This window comes from Sceloporus undulatus, chromosome 7 (assembly GCF_019175285.1).
Source record: "Sceloporus undulatus isolate JIND9_A2432 ecotype Alabama chromosome 7, SceUnd_v1.1, whole genome shotgun sequence".
Lineage (NCBI taxonomy): Eukaryota > Metazoa > Chordata > Lepidosauria > Squamata > Phrynosomatidae > Sceloporus > Sceloporus undulatus.
The window spans coordinates 18,558,966-18,577,865 of NC_056528.1; the positions used below are offsets into that span (position 1 = coordinate 18,558,966).

Genomic DNA, 18,900 nt, shown 5'->3' on the forward strand with positions numbered 1-18,900 from the left:
CCTTGGATGTTTTTCCATCTCTGAGCAGCTACTTGTTCGAAATAACCCCAGTTCTGGCCTTTGTTGGGGTCTGAGTACGCAGCGGCAACCTCCTTAAAATAAAAACAAATCAATAAAACATTTGCAAAGAGGACCACATGCATGCCTTCCAAAGGGAGACCCACATCCATGCATGCATGGATGAACTCATTTCTGAAAAAGCAAGGAAACAGCTGATCTTTCATTCCAGGGAACCAGGAAGCTTGCAGACTAAAAGTTCAAAAGTTGAAAACAGGCATTCAGAGGGTTTTTTTTGTTGCTCCTTAAAAAGAAAAAGAAAAACAACCATAGAGGAATGGAAACAGCCTGAGGTTTCTTCACATTCAGACTCAACAGAGGCCAGTGACATGGAAGCCAATACAGGAGCAGCTATTGCTCACATGGAAACTTTTCTTTGCAGATGACCATACTTTGCAAGTAGTCCTCTATCGATGGAGTCAGGAAGCCGACGCAACAATACGAAGGAACAGAATCTCCCAGGACTTCTTTGTCGCAACATCCGTGGGACCAAAAGAGACTCCTCAATAAGATATTTCAGGAGTATCCCATTATATCACAAGGAACTAACCTAACCAAAAGCCAGCATAGTGTACTGAGCAACATGTTGAGTCTCCTCTATCTGGAATTCTTAAACCCAAAATGTTCCAAACACTGTCCACATGGGTGTCTGAGATAGTGACAGCTTTGCTTTCTGATGCCTTAATATACACAGACTTGGTTGCATGCACAACATTATTTAAAAATATTGTGTATACAGTTACCTTCAGGTGTATAGGAAGCATAAATGACTTTCATGTTTAGACTTGGGTCCCCTGTCCAAGATATCTCATTATCTATAAACTCCCAAACACTTCTGGTCCCAAGCATCACTGATAACGGAGACTCAACCTGTAGCGTCGTTTAGAGTTTTCAGTGTTGGACTTTAACTCCAGGAGACTGGGATTCGAATCTCTGCTCAGCAATGCAAACTCACTGGGTAACCTTGGGCAAGTTATACTCTCTGACCGAAGAGGAAGGCAATGACAATCTTCCTCCGAATAAATCCTCCAAGAAAACCGTACAATAGGGTCATAATCGGTCAGAGTCAATTTGAAGGCATGTAACAATGGTTAGCTTTAGGATTGCCATACATTAGAAACAACTTGAAGGCACACACCACCACCATCACCAATAAGTACAACAAATCTTAACCAACATGGGCTATGGTCTCTCTCTCTCTCTCTCATACCTGGTTTATAATGATTACAGGTTTAGGAGTCCTAAATCCAAGAAGTTCATCTCAACTTTGGCTGGTAGTTGTAGCCACGATCATACTTGGTTCCCTCTACCCATTTCAGTCGATTTACTCTTTCCTTTCAATTCCAGGCCTAAGCATTAATGTTCTGATTTATATGCCACTTTCCCACAGTGAACTATGCTCAAAGTGGCATACAACAGACATGGCTCATCAAAAACACAACACATATGGGCGACAAAGAGGAAGAGGAGGAAACTTTTTTTTACCAAATGCCAATAAACTGGGAAGCCACGGGAAGCTGCCAGTGCAGAATACACAATCTATGCATGATGCATGCTCTATTGCAATGAAATCTTTAGGGCTTAAAACATCAAGATAGCAAAGTTGGGATTTACAGACCTAAAAAGAACAACACTAATCCACATTGCTGCTAGTAGTCTCACTAAAGACTCCATGGGTGTTTGGACACACATCAGAATGGATGAAAGTCTTCTTACCAGAGCATGTTGGTGGTGGTGCAGTGAATCTGTTTTTGGCTTTCTCTAAGACTTTAAAGGAGCTGTCCAAGGTGTCGACGTATAAGTTAAAGCCCAGAGCAGATTCACTGCACACTGGACATGGATGCCATTGGACATCCCTGCCTCTCACCAGATTTAGAGATGTCCAAGTTGGTTGGAATCATGCAGTCTTCCAGATATTATTGCACTGCAACCACCAGCAACCACCATCTAGAAAAGATAAGTGATTCCCAACCTTTGGACCTCCATTAAACTTCAACTTAGGGGACTCTAAGGCAAAGCTATCGTGGGGTTTTCTTGGCAAGACTTGGACAGAGAGTATTTGCTTTTGTCTTCCTCTGAAGCTGAGAGAGTGTGATTTGTCCATGGGTTTCCCATAAGGGGATTTGAACCTCGGTCTCTATAGTCATAGTCCAATGCGCAAACTACTACTACACCATATGCTGGCTTCAGTCAGTATGCACTTTCTGTTATTATTAAAAAAGTGAGGGGGAGGCATGTGTTCATTTTATTTTATCTCTGTCCTCAGGTTGTGGGGGACAGGCAATATTTAAATTCATTACTAGAAAGCCTCTGGAATGTTATTGAATTTAATAGAGTGGCCTGGTTTAATTCCTGGCCCCTGTTTTCCCCCGGGGATAGACTTCTCATTACTTTTTTTCTCTCCCATGCAACTGCAGATTATATTCAGGGGGATGTGACAAATTTGCTACAAATCCCCAGAGGAATTTCCTAGGAGGCTGTTATTGGGGAAAAGATAATGCCACAATACTGAGGAGGGCAGGGGCTGGGCAGCGCCAAAGTAAAATCAAAATGGTTCAAAGCCCAGGTCAGGTGGCACATTAATCTACCTTTGGGTCGATGCTAATATGATTGCTAGCTTCCAGAGCTTCCAGCAAGCCATAAAAACACAGCGGGGAGGCAGAGAAGAGATACCACATCTGTTCAATATACAGTACATGCCTGCATTTCCAAATCCTTCAACTCTCCTTGTTCGGAGCAAGGTATCAAAATGCCATTACAGAACTCCTTAGCGCAGCCGCAAGTATAAATACGGGGCACTGTTTTATTATAGGGGAGCCAGAGAAGCAAGGAGAGCCAGTGTGGCGTAGTGCTGGTTTCAGTGTTGAAATAAGATGCTGGGGACCAGGGTTTGAATCCCCACTTAGCCAGAAAACAATGAGTGGCAACAAAGCCATATCATTAACATGACAAGCTGCGTTAGTTCGTAGAATCAGTATGCAGAGAGACCTTGTAGCACCTTTGAGACTAACTGAAAGAAAGAAGTTGGCTGCATGAGCTTTCATAGACTTAAGTCTACTTTCTCAGATGCATTTGGAGATCCTCAGATCAGGGACGTAGCTAGGATTTTAGGAAGGGGGGGTCCAGACTAAGTGCCACCATTATAATGGGGCTTGAATGCAGTAGTGCAGCAGCACACACCATTCGTTTTTCTAATGGAAGGGGGGTGTCCAGACCCCAAGAACCCCCCCCCCTTGGCTATGTCCCTGCTCAGATGCATTTGGAGGAAGCAGACTTAAGCCTACTAAAGCTCATGCAGCCAACTTCTTTCTTTCAGTTAGTCTCAAAGGTGCTACAAGATCTCTCCAGTTAATGACAAGTCGTATTTTCTAATTAATTCCAATAACATTCTTAAATACGTTTTAACCAAAATCTTATGCCATTTCCTTATCAAACCTAAGGCAAGTTCATGGCTTGGGTCTTTCCCCCCAAAGAACAATGCACTGTGCAATGTAGCACTTGCTCCCAACTACTGCAAGAAGTGCTGTCAAGGAATTACTGTTTAAATGCACCAGCGAGTAAAGAGAACAAAAGCCATTTTGAAAAACCAGCTTTCCAAGCTTGGCATAAAATCAACTTAAGTTCCTCGCTTTGAGACTTGTTTCCTACCTCCCCTACCTGCTTTTGAAGGGCAGGTTAAATGCCCCCTTTCAAAAACTTTAACTTGTACAATGTCTTATTTCTATCAGGAGAAAAGAATTTCTTGGCACAAAGAGCAGAGACGGAGAAGACAAAGACAGCAGAAAAGATAATTGCTTTAATGGCTCTATGCAGGTGAGGCCTATGGAACAATATAGCTAGTCAGTGAGATAACCAGCCCTTCTTACATTCCCCTCCTTACGCAGTTAAGAAGATTGCCCTCGGAGATCAGCAAAGGCAGAGAAGAGGACCTTCCAAGGAAAGGGAAGAAAAGAAAGTCAAACAATTTAATTCTACCTCATCTGCGCTTCGCGTTCGTCGGCTACTGCAAACTGCCCCGAGTTGTGGTTCCAAAGTCGAGGGGAATAAATGCCCTTTTAGAATTCAGCAGTCACCTCGCGGGAAGAAAAAAGCTTAACTTTCTGCTAAAATATTTATGCAGCTCTCTCTTGAAGCTGCAAAAGAGAGGTGAGAAGGGGGGGAACCATTCTCCCAGGGCTGAGTGCAGACAATCGAAGGGAAATAATGGGTTCGGGAAGACTGTGCACACCTCACGGTGTGCCAGAGTCGATGTGTAGGAGGTAGATGTGGTGTTCAGCCATGGTTTGCTTTTCTTAGCCAATGTAGAGGGCAGCTTAAGTCTGAAAGTTTAAGTCTGGGGCAGGGAAACTGTGGCCGTGAAGCCCCCAAATCCTTGTTCCATGGGACAACAAGAAGCCTCCAGATGCTCCACCTAACTTTTCAGGTCACCTTTCGCCCCCAAATTGAGGGGGAATGGTCAAAACCAATGCAAGACACAGTAGTTTTGCTTCTCCACCTTCTCCATCACCCAAATCCTAGAAAAATGTCCCAAAATTGCCTGAGGTGAAAGCAGAAGCAATATCACATCACTTCTGGTTTTGGCACAGTGTTGCAGTAAGGCCCCCATGGAGGGGCAGAGAGAGGTGACAGACTGTTCCCATCCCTCCAGCCTAAACTGTGTGTAAAATGTGAAGTCGAAGGTTTTTATAACCAGCATCCATAGTTTTTTGTAGTTTTTTTCGGGGCTATGTGGCCATGTTCTAGAAAACGTTATTCCTGATGTTTTGCCTGCATCTGTGGCTGGCATCTTCTGAAGATGCCAGCCATAGATGCAGGCAAAACGTCATGAATAAACTCTTCTAGAACATGGCCACATAGCCCACAAAAATCTACGTATGTAAAATGTCTGCCACAAATCTGGCTCATATACCTAAACTTTCCAAACCATGGTTTGGATTAACCATGGGTAAACATGTCACACAAGGGATGGATTACGTTTAACATCACTTTCCTGGCTCGCCAGCTATTCTACTCTTCCCACATGGTGACATACCTCAGCCACTTATGTCGCTGTCCTTCTGGACTTTCTACTGTCTTGGTTAGGCAAAAGGCAGGGTTAATGATAGTGGTAGCCAGTGTGGTGTAGTGGTTGGAGCATTGAAGTACGACTTTGGAGGCCAGGGTTCAAATCCTGGTGCAGCCATGGAAACCCACTTGGAGACCATGAGGAAGTCATACCATCTTAGCCTCAGAGGATGGCAATGGCAAACCCCCTCTGAAGAAACTTGCCAAAAAAAACCCATATGACAGGTTCTTGCCTTAGGGTCACCATAGGTCAGAAACAACTTGAAGGCACACAACAACAACAACAACAACAACAACAACAACAACAACAACCATAGTTAAATATAATGCCCTGCACCTGAATGGCTTTGGCCAAGGCTTCATTCCTCATTCTCTTAGCTTCAACTGAGGAGGAAACGTTGGCTTTCCCAATGTTGCTGGACTGCAACTCCCCAAACCCTTTAGCACTGGGAATACTGGCTGTATAGTGGAATGGTTTGAGTGTTGAACTAGTATCCCAGGAGACTATGGTTTAAATCCCCGCTTAGACATGCAAACCCACAGGTTGGCCAAGCTACACACTCTCTAACTCAGAGGAAGGCAATAGGAAACCTTCTCTGAATAAACCTTGCAAAAGAACCATATAACACAGTTGCCATTAGTCAGAGTCAGTCTGAAGGCACAGACGACAACAACAACAACAACAATGCTGGCTGCAGCTGATCGAAGTTACAGTAGCACAAAATCTACAGGGCCATAGTTTATCTGGCAGCGGCCTCAAAAGTTAGCTAAAACCTGGACATCCAGGAATAGAGACGGATCCATGAAGACCTCAAACCTGACACTCCAAAAGGAAGACTAGCTCATACTTCAAAATTATTGGCTACTTCTCCCAGCACAGGAAGCAACAACCGGTTGCATGTTTGGGCAGGAACTGACTTCCAACTCATCTCCTCTCTTTTTGTGAGCTGCTTCCCAGCTCAGTAAACCAGAAAAAAAGTGTTGCAAACCAACGGGAGGCAAGGTTCCTATCCCTGTATAGTCACACACTTGAGAACAACACTCTCCTATGAGTTTCAGTAGAGCTCTGGACATTCTCCCGAGAGATTAGCCATCGTCAGATTAAAATTAGAGGCAACGAAACATATTTTCCAGCGGGCAGAATGAAAACAGCCATTTCAGCAGGATGGAAGGATTTGACAAAAAGGCCCCTTTGTTCGTGGGGGGAAAACGCTCTCTGGCATCACTTTCCCGCCTTGGCTGGTAGTTGCTCTCTTCTTTCCAGAGGTTTAGAAGGAAGGGTGATCCCAGCCAATCTTTGGGCTGCATAGTGACCAAGGCAAAAACTACAGCTTCCCACCAGTTTTGGTTACATCCAATGTGAGTTGGTGGAAATGCAGGCCATGCTTCCTGGATAAGTCACCACAAATGATGCTCCTCAGCAAGGCTGTATTCTGCTCACAGGAGGCTGCTGGCTTCAACAGTGCCATACAGACTATACAGTCTTTACAGTCAGATTCAACATGCCCAAATCTATCATTATTAAGTCAGATGAATGGAAAATCAGACCTTTTTTATGTTTAACTCTTGTTGGAAGATAAATGCCCAAATGTCTCCCTTGAGGTTGCTAAAATTCTCTCCAAGGAAGCAAGGATTTGAACCCTCTATGTATGAAAGGACAGTTAGATTTAGAAACCCCCTCAACTCCTGTCTTATTGTGGGAGTTTTGATGACTTCTGTGTGTGTAAAATTGGGGTGTACTGTAATAAATTACGACATCACATATAGACTATGGTGCAACTCTGTCGTATAAATCAAAGCTCAACTAGTTAATTTCAGTACAAAAGATGGAGTGACTAATGCTGCACAACACTGTGGGATGTTGGAATTGTTCCCTTTGTTGTGTGTCTTCAAGTCCTTTCCAACTTATGGTGATCCAAACTTATCATGGGGTTTCCTCGGCAAGATTCCTAATGGCTTGGGGGCGTCAAGAAGTGATGCCCCCTTTTAAACCTAGGACGTCCTGAGGACATCCCTTATGGCGGTTTGTAACATGCCAATCTGTATATGGATACCGTTTGTAGAAACAGTATCCACAAAATGAGCACACCTGCCAAGCAAATGGATAGCGGCCAATCCTGATCCCCTATCAGTGGATCAGTGAATCAGCTCCAAAGTTTGGATAACTTTAAAGGAGCTCTCCAATGGGATGAACCATTTGCCACAAATAAGTTCAAGTACCTTGAATAGCTCCTTTAAAGCCTGAAATGATGCTGAAGTAGATCCACTACCCCTCTGAAATGGGAGCCATTAGTCACCACTATCTAGCTCCATTCAGACGGCAGTTCAATGGAAATGCAGGAGAGATACCACATCTGGAAGCCCAAGGATCTCACTTGGACAGAGTAGCGGTTTCTGATCTTTGGTCCTCCAGGTGTTTTGGACTTCAACTTCCAGAACCCCCTGCCAGCTTAGCCAACAGCCATGAATCCTGGGAACTGAAGTCCTAAACATCTGGAGGACCAAAGGCTGAGAACCGCTAGTATGGAGCACATTTCTAGACTCTGTGGCTGCAAACATGGGCAGGACCGCAGCAATCTCTGATAGGTAACCAAGCGAGACTTTTCAGTCCTGACACCTGCCCACACAACCAGGAAAAAGCAGACATATGCCCCCCCCCAAAAAAAAATTGGTTTATTTAAAGAAAGCAGAGTGATAGGAAAGGAAGCAAACATGCAAATTCACCTTGTTTGCATGGCAGATTGCAAGAGTAATCTTTCTTGTAAAACCTCTCTTTATTTTTAGAATGGAGCAACATGCTCAACACCCCCTACACAACCCTTGGTAGTGCATCACAATGAACACTTTTCCACTATGGTTTGTGTGAGTTTTTCAGAACATAGGAGGCTCCCACTTGCTCTGGAGGTCAAGGATTTCCATGGGAAGGATGGGTGAGAGATGTAACAAAACAAACTGGTGTCTCATAAACTGGTAATTAAGCAAGGCGGGCATAACACCAGCAAGAAGACCGACTACTATGCCAGCCTTGTTAATTACTGTCATCAAGTATCTTCATCCCTCCAGCATCTCTTTGCCACATCACTACTAACTTGACCACCCCCACCTTGTCTGCATCTGTATGATGCAGGTTTTCCTTGCAAGGGCAGTGAAAGTGCTTCCATTCCCCAGACCACCAAAGGAGAACTTTGAACCAGGTTAATAATGTCTCCAAACTATTGGATCCTCGAACATCATGGAAGGTGTTTCGCCTGTGCATTACAGAACGTCTGCTCACAGTTAACCCACTCATGGTGAGCTTGCCAACTTGATGGTGATGCCTAAAAAATTACAGAGCCTTTACATAGAATCCTAGAATTGGAAGGAACACCAAATACAACAATTTTGGGGGCATTTCTCATTCAGTGTATATAAAAGGAAAAGCTTTTCAATCCTCAAATAAGGAGCATCTCTTATAATAAGGGACATCTGTCAGCTCTATAAGGGACAAGCTTTCTGGTCTCCAAATAGGGGACATCCCTTATGATATGAGACAACTGGAACCATGTAAGGGACATATTGTCTCCCATCCTCAAATAAGAGACATCTCTTTTAATAAGGGACACCTGGCAAACATAGGTCGCATAGAGAGGGAGATACAAGAGTCTGGTTTAGAGGTACTATAGACAGATAGTCCTCTTACTACTCTTTTCATGCAAATCTCAGAGGAAAGCCATTGCACTAGGAGACTTAGGACTGTTCTGAAGGCTTAGGGATTGAATGGGTGACTACTAACAGTAAGCATTAACATGCCTTGATTGGAAGTTTCCATCAGTCAATAACAGCCAAGAGGCCACAATGCCAGCAAACACCTTGAGACTTATTTGACTTTGCAACTCATTGTTGGCAGTCTAATACAGATAAGGCTTCCTTGCAGCATACAATGGGATTGTGCTTAAGGGTTACTCTTGCCTGGCTCAAGGCATTATACAGCACATTGATTTTGTACTTGAAAACGCATTGGCAACTATAGATGCTCCTTTAAATGACATCCCTGTAGCTTGGAATGTGACTGATTGTCAACATGGTCGGATCTTGCATGCTTTTGCCGCAGCTAAAAGACTTACACTCCAACAGTGGAAAGGCAGATATTCAGCATCCCTCATTCAACAGCCAAAAGACCTTAGCAATTCATAAACGTATCTTTTGCACATGCCATCGTCAAGAAAATGTATTTTTGGATTTGGACACATCATCAATTTATGTTAATGCATATGTCTAGCATATAGATTTCTGCCCTCTCTTTCTTCCTTTCCCTTTCTCCCCCCTTTCTTTCCTTTCTTCCTCTTTCTTTGCATCATAGTTTAAAAACCCAATGCATTTTTTTAACAAAGGCTATGCTCCTCACTTTGGAGACACTCGGCTGCCTTCCCCATCTCGCTCAGCCACCCATGAAGACAGCTGGCATAAAGCAGGAAAGAAAAGACATGGTCCAAGAACTGCAGTGTTTCTCAGACTTCAGATAACTGGAAAGCAATTTTTTTCACCATATGCCTGAGTGCTTTTTGAGGGCAGGTAAGTAAGAATTACTCTTCTTGGGACAAATCCACCCCTTCGGTTTCCAACACGAGTCCCTGATCTAGGCTTGCCTCTTGGGGAGAGTGCAACAAGCCCAGAGACACAACAGCAAGACTCCTCTTGAGTGACTTTGGGCAATACTGCTCTCTCCTTTTAAGCTGGGAGAAAGGTGCGCATTTAAATTGAGTCCAGGTGCGCATCCCAGAGGAGACCCAGTGGAAACTATTAAGGTCAAAGCCTTGCAGAACCTCACCCAGAGGCTCAGCAGGCAGCCTCCACAATGATTTGACCCTACAAGAGTTTTCAGTGATATGCATCTCATACCCAGCGTGGTGTAATTGTTTGAGCATTGAACTATGACTCTGGAGATCAGGGTTCAAATCCCAGCTCAGCCATGAAACCCACTGGGTGACCTAAGGCAAGTCACACACTCTCAGCCTGAGAAGATGGCAATGGCAAACCCCATGACAGAGTTGCCTTAGGGTCACCATAAGTCAGAAATGACTTGAAAGCACACAGCAACAACATATTAACACTCTCTTGCAACTTCTACAGATATGGCCTGCTGCAGAAAGAACATCCTCAAGAAGTAACCAATTTTGTTTGGCATAAGCTTCCATAGATTGCAACCTACTTCATCGGATGCATCAGATGCAGTTCTCTTCCAGGGGACAAATGTACCCTGAAACATAATTTGCAATGCTATCTTGATCACTACCGGATCCTGCTGAAAGATCCCAGCCTGTTATACTAAAACGCCACCCTCCACATTAGAAGAATACCTTGCTTATAGAAATGACCGGCAAGAAAGTTCTCATTTTGCCATACTTGTAGCATGCTAGTTTTCAAAAGGATTTCTGAAACCTTATTTTTACATGGGGGAACCCAACTAAACAGACTTGGGCAGGTCAGACCTTGTGTAACCCAGAAGAAAACATGCATCATCCAATTTTATATTCACTACAAGCCGTAGACCATTCATATAACACTATATAGCAGTGCCATGGATCATGTGCTTCTTCACTAAAAATAATGGGACTTGTGGTCCAGCAACATCCTCCAGATGTTGCATGAGTCCCACACCTGATTCACACTGAGATTGGGACCCAAGACACTGTCCTGTCTTCCAGATTTTGGATTTACTGAGTTATCCCAGCCACCCAAATGAAGAGGTTTCCAATAATATATCCATTGACCAAGATTCCCAACCGAATCGGCTTCAACCTAGAGAGCAAGACCAGTTCTGGCTGTGCAGTAATTGATGTCACAATCTGTTTATGACCTTTTGAATAAATTGTTCCTTTCCACCGTCAAAGCTGTTAAACACATTAGCAAACATAATTCAAAAGGAAGGGGGTTGGATATCGGAGAGAAGCTGGGATTAACTCTCTCATTAAATGTTTTTCATGCATGGAAGAACATGGGCAGCAAGGGGACCTTTGTGTGGGGAGAGAGAAAGAGTAGCTGTATATCTTATCATCCTTGCACCCTGGGTCACGCCTTGCTGTCTCTCACCACGCTTTCTGAAACTGAAGATTGCTTTCCTTGTCTGAAAGGCAGTGAGTTCATGTAGTTAAAAGTGGTCTGGGCTGCTGAAAATGACACGTGTCAAGTATCATTTTTAAAACCCCTATCCCTTTTTCCCCCAACCTGAAGAAACTCCCTGCAAGTAGAAAGCTAGCACATCAAGAGCAAGACTATGCAATAAGAACCTCCTCCATAGTCTTAAGACTTATTTTTAATAGATACAGATACAATGAGCCCTTGGTATCAAGGTGCAGAACACTCTGACGGATGCATGCGCTCCTTCGCTTGGCCACCTGAGCAGTGGCAAAAGCGCAACTTTCCCGCACTTGTTGTTGTTGCACAGTTAATCCATCTCAACTGTTTAGGCTTGGGAAGCTTTTATGGCAGGGCTTAAATTTTATGGCTGTCTTTGCAAGTGGCCTCGGCCTTCCAAGATTGAGACACACTCCGTCTTCCTGTCTACTTTGCTAAGAGCATTTTGGAGCCCTCTGTGAGCCGGATGATGTGGGCAAGGTGGGCACAGGAGTGGTATTCCTTGGCAGCCTCTGTGAGACAGGTCCCACATTTGTTTCATAGGATCTTACAGAACCTTACAGCTGGAAGGGGTCATAAAGGCCATTTAATCCAACTCTGTGCCATGCAGAATGCCCAGGTAAAGCATTCCTGAAAGATGACCATCCATAATATACTGACCCGTTTATTGGGCCAATCCAAATGGTACCAAATGAGTTGCACTAGTTTCCAGATCTCACAGGCTTCTTCATCAGGCAAATGACAGAGGATCCTGTGAGGTCTAGAAGCTGGTTCAATACATATTAAGCTTTTATGGTTGGCCTGGTAAATGGATCACAATATGGTTTTTGCAATAACAATATATATGTGTATGTATGTATGTATGTATGTGTATGTATATATATACTCTGAAAATAAGACACAATTCCTAGGGTTCCTTAGCACTGACCCAGGATAGTTAAAGCGGTCCCAAACCGGATTATTTCTGCAGTGTGTTTTGGACCTAAGTTACATCTGAAGAGGACCGTTGCTTTTCTTTATCTTAATGCACATTCTTAAAAAGCGTATTGACCTGCTTTGAAAGCGTATTTCCTTTCATCTTATGCAAACCTGGAAGAAAAGGTAAATATGCCAACAAGAAAGAAAGGTCAAAACAAAACGGTTGGTTACCCTTCGCTGTTTCGAGGGCCTTTTTTTGGTAGCATTAAGGCTGGATGCAGTGTTAACAAAACAAACAGTGGAACAATAGTGCCAAGAATACCATGCATTTTGCTTTCAGGTGGCCTGAAAGTGGGGCTCTTGCCTATGGCAGAAGACAGTGCCTTGAAGTACTGGACTTTTATCATTGATACAAGTCCTTGTGGGCTGGAAAACATTGCTTTTTTAAAACAAATGCACCAATGTTGCTTTTTTAGGAAACAAACGCAGCCGGCGGAGAATACATTTTTACTACTTCGACGTTGGTTGACACAGGTCCAAAACGCACTGCAGAAATAATCCAGTTTTGAGACTGCTTGGGCTGCCCTGGCTCAGTGCTAGGGAAGCTTGAAAATTGCAGTCCACGATCGGGAACGCTTTGACAGGGCTTTCCCGTGCAGCAAAAAAGGGCTGGACTGGATGGTCTTTTTGGGGGGCTTCTTCCCACTCTAGGATTCTAAGATCCCTTGCAGGCTTTTAAGCAGAGGCTGGACACTGATCTTTCACAGGGAGAAATTGGACAGGGACTTCCTGCATGGCCAAAGGGGGCTGGGCTGGATGACCTTTGGGGATCTCTTTCAACCCTAGGATTCCTTGAACAGAGGCTAGATGTTCATCTATTGGGAGTGCCTGGATGGGGGCAAAAGTGGATTGGACTGGATGACCTCTGGAGTTCTCTCTTGCAACTCTAGGACTTTTTGGAGCCCTTTAAGGGCTCCTCTGTCTTGGAGGGTGCCTTCCTGCAGGGCAAAAGGGGTCTGGGCTGGATGAGCTTTGAGGATTTCTTCCAGCCCTAGGACTCTTTGGAGGTTGCTAAGGGCTCCTCTGTCTTGGAGGATTCCTTCCTGCAGGGCAGAAAGTGGGGCTGGACTGGACGACCTTTGGGGATCTCTTTCAACCCTAGGATTCTTTGAACAGAGGCTAGATATCCATCTGTTGGGAGTGCTTGGATGGGACCTTCCTGCAGGGCCAAAGGGGGCTGGACTGGATGACCCCTGGAGATCTCTCTTCCAACTCTAGGACTCTTGGGAGGTTTTTAAGGACCCCTCTGTATTTGAGAGTGCCTCCCTGCATGGCAGAATGGGGTTGGTCTAGATGACCTTTGGAGAAGTCTTCCAATACTAGGACTCTTGGGAGGTTTTTAAGGGCCCCTCTGTTTCTTCCTGCAGGGCAGAATAGGGTTGGACTGGATGGGCTTTGGGGGTCTCTCTTCCAACCCTAGGACTCTTGGGAGGCTTTTCAGCACAGCCCTGTCTTGGAGGGCAGAAAGTGGGGCTGGACTGGATGACCTTTGGGGGTCCCTCTCCTAAGTCTAGGGCTCTTGGGGGCTTTTCTGAGCAGAGGCTGTAGGCAGTCCTGTCTTGGCATATAGATGCCTGGCATAAAGGAGGCAGGGGCTGGTCTGGATGCCCTCCGGGGTGCCCTTTCCTTGCTCACCTGGGACATCTGGGGCCTGAAGTTGATGTCCTTGAGGTCGACGGAGCCCGGGGCCAAGTTGTGGAGCAGCTGGCAGAGGAGGACGCCGTCGCGGAGGGCCTGGGCCAGCTCGAAGACCACGGCCGAGGGCCAGACCACGCGGTGGCTCCCCGGCAGCACCTTGCAGTCGATCAGCCAGCGCCCGCACTGCCGCCACTCCTCCATGGCGGCCCCGAGAAAGCTGCCTCCCGCTACGAAGCCCCCATAGACGAAGGAGGGACCCAGCCTCGCCCGCTTCGGCTCCCGGGGCTCCTTCCCTCCTCCTCCGGCCCGGGCTCCAGCAGCGAACAAAGAGGAGAAGGAGGCAGCAGCAGCAGCAGCAGCAGCAGGGCTGCAACTCCGGCCCCTTCCTTCTTCGGCTTCTTCGCCTCCTCCTCCTCCTCCTCCTCCTCTGGCTGAGACCTCCTCCTCGCCGCCGCCTCCTCCTTCTCTGGGCTGCCCAGAGGGAGCAAGGCAAGCCCCGGCCCCAGAGAGAGAGAGAGGTTGAAGCTGGCCTCTCTCTGCAGGAAAAGCCCAGCGCCAGACTCAAACTCCAACTCTTTCTCTCTCCACCCCTCTCTCTATCTCCGCCCCCTTTCTTTCTTTCTTTCTTTCTTTCTTTCTTTCTCTCTCTCTCTCTGCTTCTACTTCTCTAGCTACCTCTCTCTCTCTTTACTACCTCTGCCTCTTCACTCTCTCTGCTTCACTGGCTCCACCTTCTCATAGCTATATCTATCACTACCTCTCTCTCTCTCGATATACACACACCCCTCAATGTATCCTCTTATCACTACCTCTTTTTATATCTAACCCTCTATATAACCTCTCTCTCTCTCTCTCTCTCTCTGTATATATATACCCCTCTATATATCCTCTATCACCTCTCTCTCGCTCTCTCTTTCTATCTCTATCCCTCTAAATATCCTCTATCACTACCTCTTTTATCTATCACTACTTCTCTCTATATCTACCTATCTATCTATCTACCCCTCTATCTATCCTCTATCACTACCTCGTTTATCTCTCTCTCTCCCTTCTATCACTACTTCTCTCTATATTTATCCCCCTCTCTCTATATATACCCCTATATATCCCTCTCTATATATATACCCCTGTATATCTCCTCTTGCCCCCTCTCTTACCTCTGTCTCTCTTCTTAAGTGTTTGGGGCATCTTAAGAGCCCCCCTCTGCTCCCTTGCCTTGCTATGAAGGGGTTTCCCTGAGAAGAGCTCTGCTGCCCCCTACTGGTGACCAATGGCTCTTCTGGCCTCTTTGGGGATTAAGGAGGCAGCATTCAGTGAGGCCCCATAAATCCCCTGCAGTGGAGCAACAAATGTGGGAATACAGATATGCATCATTACAAATCCAACCCAGTTCTATTTGCATCAAGCCAGCAGCCTTTGCAACTTTACCAAATGCAGTGCACTCTAGCAAACATAACTGCCGTCAATGCTTACTAATAATGAGAGTGCGCATGGTGTAGTGTTGGACTCACAGCAGAATTAATGTAGTTTGACATCACTTGAGCTGTCATGGCTCCATGCTATGGGGTCCTGGGATTTGTAGTTTGTCGTGACACCAGGGATCTCTGCAAGAGAAAGCTAAATAGGGTTTTTGTGGGTTTTCGGGGCTATGTGGCCATGTTCTAGAAGAGTGTATTCCTGACGTTTCGCCAGCATCTGTGGCTGGTGTCTGTGGCCTTGCTCTTTTGAGCACTGAGCATCGCCAGCCATAGATGCTGTCGAAACGTCAGGAATAAACTCTTCTAGAACATGGCCACATAGCCAGGAAAACCCACAAAAAACTATGGATGCCGGTCATGAAAGCCTTTGACTTCACAAATCATGAGGGATCCCTTAAGCAAAAGGTTCTTTCCATACCTATCAAACTACAACCCCAGGATCCATTGGGGAAATCCCAACCATTTAAAAAAGTTATGAAACCAACATAGATTGTAGGGTAGAGCTCATATTCGTCACATATGTGCTCCTTTTACTTTATTGCTGGTGGCCGACTTGCCATAACAGGGTGACAACAGGGGACACAACAGCCAGCCTATTTCCCACTTGAAGCGAAGGTGGTTAACCAAGTCCATGAGAAAGCCTGAATGTGCCTTTGAAAACATAGTAAAATCAAATCAAATGACAGGTCAGAGCCCTTTGCGTTGAAAAGTTTTGTGACAGGAGGGTTGTGCAAATGCATCTCTGGGTGTGTTCCTTCATAGTGGTGTTTTTAGGCATTTGTGCATTTTATGATATTTATTTTTTGTACTGTTACAAATTCAGCATGGCAATAAAAACCATAAAGCAATTGCATGGAAATCCTACCGCAATAAAAATGAAGGAAGAAAAACAGCAGCCACCCGTGACCCAGGAAAGGCTTGGAATGGAAAATAAACTTGGTTTTAGAGTGATTGTTTGGTTGTTGTGTGCCTTCAAAGTCATCTCTGATCCATGGCATGGGGTTTCATTGGCAAGTTTCTTCAGAGGGGTTTTGCAATTGGCATCCTCTGAGGCTGAGAGAGTGTAACTTGGCCAAGTGGGTTTCATGGTGGAAGCAAGGTTCGAACCCTGGTCTCCAGAATATACAATGTAAAATATACATAGGCCTGTTACAGACTGCCAAAATAAAGCTGCTTCAGGTCTCTTTGGAGGTATGCTATTTAAATGATGCATGGGTCCGAAGAGTCCGGAGGTCGCGCCAAAGCCACACTCCATTCCTAAGCACCGGAGTGCAGCTTTTGGTGCAGCTTCCGGATTCTTAGGGTGCATGCATCATTTAAATAGCATACCTCCAAAGAGACCCAAAGCAGCTTTATTTTGGCAGTCTGTAACAGGCCATAGTACACAAATTAGCACACTCTTTGTGCAGTCTAAGAAACAGATGACAGCCTAGACTACTTCAGAGGATGCTTACGCATGTTAAACATGCGTCAAGACCTACATATAGTCGAAACTTGACAAATCATTGCTGTGCCCATACTCCAATAGAAAAAATTCTCTTGTCCTTGAGGGTGGCGTAAGAGGGAGCAAAATATCACAGAGATGCCAGAACGAAAGAGCATCGCTTGTCAAAATGCCAGGGCAAAGATCTCGATCAAATGTGTCGATGCCTTGGGTTTTTTTGCGGTGCCCAGAGCATGCTTGGAAAAGTTGGGATGGGGAATTTGGCACTTGATACCAAGAACCATTGCTTTCCCCTGAGGCTGAGAGCATGTGCTTTCCCCAAGGTCACCCAGTGAGTTAACATGGCAGAGCCCAGGATTTGAACCCTGGTCTCCAGAGTCCTAGTCCAAAGCTCAAACCATTACACCATGATGAGTGGTCACCTGGAGGAGCACCTCAAGGTGGCTGGATCCATTGGTGGATTGCATGGACAGTGTCTGGATTGTCCCTGATGTGGGTGTGGCCAGGTGGGCGGGCTCAGAACTGAACAGGTGTGACTGGTTGCTGGGGAGATTCACAAGAGGCAGACAGGTAAGGTGAGCAGTTGGGAAGAGAGGCAAAGAAGAGATGGAGCTCCATCAAGTTAACATACTATCCAAGGTCTATAAGGAACAAGCTTTCTAGCCCTCAAAGTAAGGGACACTGCATATAATAAAGTGCACCTACCAACCCTATAAGGTTTTGGCCCTCAAAATAAAGGGCATCCTTTATCATTAGGGACACCTATTAGTCGCGTAAGAGTCAAGATTTCTGGGCCTCTAATAAGGGGCATCCCTTATAGTAAGAGACACCTACCAATCCTATAAGGTTTCTGGCCTTCAAATAAGGATGTTTTATTGTGTTTTAAGGGTCTTTTATGGTCGTCAGCCGCCTCAATCTGTTTGGAGACGTGAGATACGAATAAATATTATTATTATTAACTAAGGACAGAAACAACAGAATGCAGGCATCTAACATCTCCGGTTGCACATTTTCCTCCTGTTTGGTTTGCAGCACATTTTTGCCAGATGAAGAAGCCATCAGGGGAGCTTGGAAAGCTTGCAACAAACATCCTATGCAAGAAAGGTATCACTGTTAGGTGGCTTTTGGATTGAATTTGCTCAATGGCCAACACAGCTATCCCTGCATCTTTCTATCCCTCAGAAAGGCAGAAGGCAGGCAGGCCACATGCATGCTCCGCCCGGCAGTGTGACGTGCTCCGATCCCTGTTTCTCCTCCTCCTCCTCTGTCTCTGGATGGTTAACGTGGAGACAGACGCTGAAGGAGGAGCAGAGCATGGCTGGCCAGGCCAGGCTGGCTGGGCTTAGGCCCACCCTGCTTTAGCCAGAGGGTGAGTGGGGGAGACCCAGGAAGGAAGAAGGACACTAGACACTAGGAATGTGCACCTGGGTGCAGGGATGGGGGGGGATGATGTGGGCATTGTGGTTGCTCTGTGCGCCTTCCAGTCATTTCTGACTTAGGGAGACCCAAAGGTGGACCGATCAAGGATTGCTGGGGATGAGAATGTGAGATGCAAGTGGAAATGTGTCTATGCTGTTGTTGTTGTGTACCTTCCAGTTGTTTCTGACTTAGGGAGACCTTAAGATGGACTGATCAAGGTTTGATGGGGCTGAGAGTGTGCAATTCAAGTGGAAATGTGTCTATGCTGTTGTTCTTGTGTGCCTTCAAGTCATTTCTGATTTAGGGAGACCTTATGGCAACAACAACAACAACAACAAGGCAAACCTACCACAGGGTTTTCTCTGGGCTGAGAGGGTGCTACTGCAATGGAAATGTATGTCTGTATGTTGTTGTTGTTGTTGTGTGCCTTCAAGTCATTTCTGACTTAGGGAGACCTTAAGGCAACAAGAACAACACAAGGCAAACCTATCACAGGGATTTCTCTGGGCTGAGAGGGTGGTACTGCAATGGAAATGTATGTCTGTATGTTGTTGTTGTTGTTGTGTGCCTTCAAGTCATTTCTGACTTAGGGAGACCTTAAGGCAACAAGAACAACACAAGGCAAACCTATCACAGGGTTTTCTCTGGGCTGAGAGGGTGCTACTGCAATGGAAATGTATGTCTGTATGTTGTTGTTGTTGTTGTTGT

At 45.5% G+C, this 18,900-nt stretch overlaps 2 protein-coding genes across 2 annotated transcripts in view; one reads left to right on the forward strand and one right to left on the reverse strand.

Moving 5' to 3' along the window:
- VAV2 (vav guanine nucleotide exchange factor 2) overlaps window positions 1-14,531 on the reverse strand; it is a gene marked incomplete at its 3' end in the record, with an annotated part of 139,098 nt that extends 124,567 nt beyond the window's left edge. Inside the window, exon 1 of the mRNA XM_042478722.1 lies at window positions 13,849-14,531. Within this exon, the coding sequence (XP_042334656.1) occupies window positions 13,849-14,052 (204 nt within the window). The remainder of the gene's footprint in view (window positions 1-13,848) is intronic.
- A 3,519-nt stretch (window positions 14,532-18,050) lies between these two features.
- BRD3OS (BRD3 opposite strand) overlaps window positions 18,051-18,900 on the forward strand; it is a 3,387-nt gene continuing 2,537 nt past the window's right edge. The window contains exon 1 of the mRNA XM_042478974.1: window positions 18,051-18,142. The gene's annotated coding sequence lies outside the window, so the exon portion shown is untranslated. The remainder of the gene's footprint in view (window positions 18,143-18,900) is intronic.